Source organism: Eimeria mitis, genomic scaffold (genome assembly GCF_000499745.2).
Source record: "Eimeria mitis Houghton genomic scaffold, Emh_scaff998, whole genome shotgun sequence".
In the NCBI taxonomy this organism is placed as follows: Eukaryota; Apicomplexa; class Conoidasida; order Eucoccidiorida; family Eimeriidae; genus Eimeria; species Eimeria mitis.
This window is the reverse complement of record NW_013577321.1, coordinates 9,152-11,985: the sequence shown is the minus strand read 5'-3', so window position 1 is coordinate 11,985 and position 2,834 is coordinate 9,152. Positions and strand designations below refer to the sequence as shown.

General features: G+C 53.9%; 2 protein-coding genes across 2 annotated transcripts in view; both read right to left on the bottom strand.

The window, feature by feature from the left end:
* EMH_0027070 (uncharacterized protein) overlaps window positions 1–190 on the bottom strand; it is a gene marked incomplete at both ends in the record, with an annotated part of 3,475 nt that extends 3,285 nt beyond the window's left edge. The window contains one exon of the mRNA XM_013502705.1: window positions 188–190. Within this exon, the coding sequence (XP_013358159.1) occupies window positions 188–190 (3 nt within the window). The remainder of the gene's footprint in view (window positions 1–187) is intronic.
* A 565-nt stretch (window positions 191–755) lies between these two features.
* EMH_0027060 (uncharacterized protein) overlaps window positions 756–2,834 on the bottom strand; it is a gene marked incomplete at both ends in the record, with an annotated part of 3,241 nt that continues 1,162 nt past the window's right edge. The window contains one exon of the mRNA XM_013502704.1: window positions 756–1,179. Coding sequence (XP_013358158.1) covers window positions 756–1,179 — 424 coding nt within the window. The remainder of the gene's footprint in view (window positions 1,180–2,834) is intronic.

Sequence of the window (2,834 nt, the reverse complement as noted above, 5' to 3'; positions counted from 1 at the left end):
GTTTCTGCTGCTGCTGTTGTTTTTGCTGCTGCAGTTGTTGCTGTTGCTCTTGCTGCGTTCGCTGCGGCTGCACTGCTGCTGCTGCACTTGCTGCAGTTGTTGTTGCTGCTGCTGCTGCTGCTGCTGCTTCGTGTCTGTTGCTGCAGCAGTGTTGCTGCTGTGTTGTGCTGCATGCTTTGTGCAGCACCATCAGCACCGTCTTGCTGCTCATCTGGTCCTGTGTATGGACTTTGCCTCAGGTAACACACCTAGCAACAGCTAGCTAGCTAGCTAGATAGATAGATAGCAACAGCTAGCTGGCTAGCAACAGCTAGCTAGCTAGCTATCGACAGCTAGCTAGCTAGCTAGTAACAGCTTAGGCGCAAGAAATTGCCCTTGTATACCTCATATAGTCCGTAGCTATCTGTGCAGCTAGCTGTAGCTAGCTGTACCTAGTTGCAGCTAGCGGTAGCTAGCTGTGGCTAGCTGTAGCTAGCTGTACCCAGTTGCAGCTAGCCGTAGCTAGCCGTAGCTAGCTGTAGCTAAGCTGTAGCTAGCTGTAGCTAGCTGTAGCTAGCTGTAGCTAAGCTGTAGCCAGCTGTAGCTAGCTGTGGCTAGCTGTAGCTAGCTGTAGCTAGCTGTGTGTGTGTCTGTGCAGCTGGATGAGCTGATACTGAGCCGCGTGAGAAGCCAAGGGGGAGACGTGTACACTATTTTGCTGCTGCTGCTGCTGCTGCTGCTCTGCGGGACTGTACACTCAGCCACCATGTGGTTCATCATAGCCAAGCTAGGTCAGCTGCTGCTGCTGCTGCTGCTGCTGCTGTTGCTGTTGCTGCTGCTGCTGTTGCACTGCTGTTGCTGCTCTCGCTGTTGCTGCTGCTGGAGTCTTGCTGCTGTTGCTGCACACGCAGAGCCGGTTTGGCTGCTGCCGCAGTCGCTGCAATGAGAAATGCTGCTGCTGCTGCTGTTGCTGCTGCTGCTGCTGCTGCTGTTGCTGCTGCTGCTGCTGCTGCAGGAGCTGTCACCTCGGGGGCGCTGAAGGGCTGCAAGGCTGCAGCAGTTGTTGTACTCAGCCACATCCTCTTCTGCAGCGTGCAGGTCTGCTGCTGCTGCTGCTGCTGCTGCTGTTGCTGTTGCTGCTGCCGCTGCTGTTGTTGCTGCTGTTGCTGCTGCTGCTGCTGCTGCTGCTGCTGACAGTAGCTTCACGCGGCGAGCCGAGGGTCAGGTGGCCGTATTGCCTGCTGCTGCTGCTGCTGCTGCTGCTGTTACTCCTGATCGTGCTACTGCTGCTGCTGCTGCTACTACTACTCTTGCTGCTGCTGCTGCTGCTGCTGCTGCTGCTGCAGGAGTCTCAATGCGTGGATCTACAGAAGGGGATTGCTGCTGTGATGTGCATCGCCGGCGTTGTGCTGCACTCCCTCATCTGAAGCCCCTGTCTGTGCCTGCAGCAGCAGCAACAGCAGCAGCAGCAGCAGCAGCAGCAGCAGCGGCAGCAGCAGCAGCAGCAGCAGCAAGAGAATGTATCTGAGGCAGCTGCCTCCATCAGATGGCTTAGAGCTATTCTCTACAGGGCCATCTGCCTCCGCCCAGCGAACCATGTGGGTATCTAGACTACCCAGTAGCTAGCTAGCTAGCTAGCTAGCTACCTAGCTAGCTAGCTAGCTAGCTACCTAGCTAGCTAGCCACCTAGCTAGCTAGCTGGATAGCTACCTAGCTNCTAGCTAGCTAGCTAGCTAGCTACCTAGCTAGCTAGCCACCTAGCTAGCTAGCTGGATAGCTACCTAGCTAGCAGGCTAGCTGGCTACCTAGCTAGCTAGCTAGCTAACTGGCTACCTAGCTAGCTAGCTAGCTAATTGGCTAGCTAGCTAGCTAGCTAGCTAGCTGTAGCACGTTAGCTAGCAAAGTTTTATATGGCTAGCTAGCCAGCGTGGATAGGGGTAGCTAGCCACTTTGAATGTGGCTAGCTAGCCAGCTAGCTAGCCAAAGTGTATATGGCTAGCTAGCCAACTCAGCTTTGAATATCAGCTAGCTAGCAAGCCAGTGGCTAGCTAGCTAGCTAGCTAACCCCTATCTGGCTAGCTCAACAACTGCGTGGCTAGCTACACAAAACCACGGCTAGTAGAACCACTCATTCGCTCCCCAGCTAGCTGAGTACCTAATCCTTTAGTTACGCGCCCAGCTAGCTAGCTAGCTAGCTAGCTAGCTAGCTGCCTACACGGTTAGCTGGNAATCCTTTAGTTACGCGCCCAGCTAGCTAGCTAGCTAGCTAGCTAGCTAGCTGCCTACACGGTTAGCTGGGTAGCCACCTATACGGCTAGCGAGATAGCGTGATAGATAGCTAGCTAGCTAGCTAGCTAGCCAAGCCATATGGGGCCCCCATCTGCTTGTGGGTGGAGCTCGAAGGCTGAGTGCTCCCTCGCTACTTACAGCTGGCTAGCTAGCTGGCTCTTCGGCTAGCTAGCTAGCTAGCTAGGTCTTTGGCTAGCTAGCTAGCTGGCTAGCTAGCTAGGTCTTTGGCTAGCTGGATAACTAGCTCTTTGGCTAGCTAGCTAGCTAGCTAGCTAGCTAGCCACCAGACTCGCTCGATTGCTAGTTAGATATCGAACCAACGGTCAAGAGTTCAGCAGCAAATTAGTGCGGCTCCACGGCCCCATCGCAGCAACAGCAGCAGCTGCTGCAGCAGCAGCAGCTGCTGCTGCAGCTGCTGCTGCTGTTGCTGCTTGCGGTGTATGTAGGGGCAACTGCTTTTGTGTATAGACAACGAAAGGAGACAAAAGAAAACAAAAAAACAAAAAAAAACAAAAGGAGACAAAAAAACAAAGGCAGACACAAAACAAAAAAAAGAAACAAAAAGA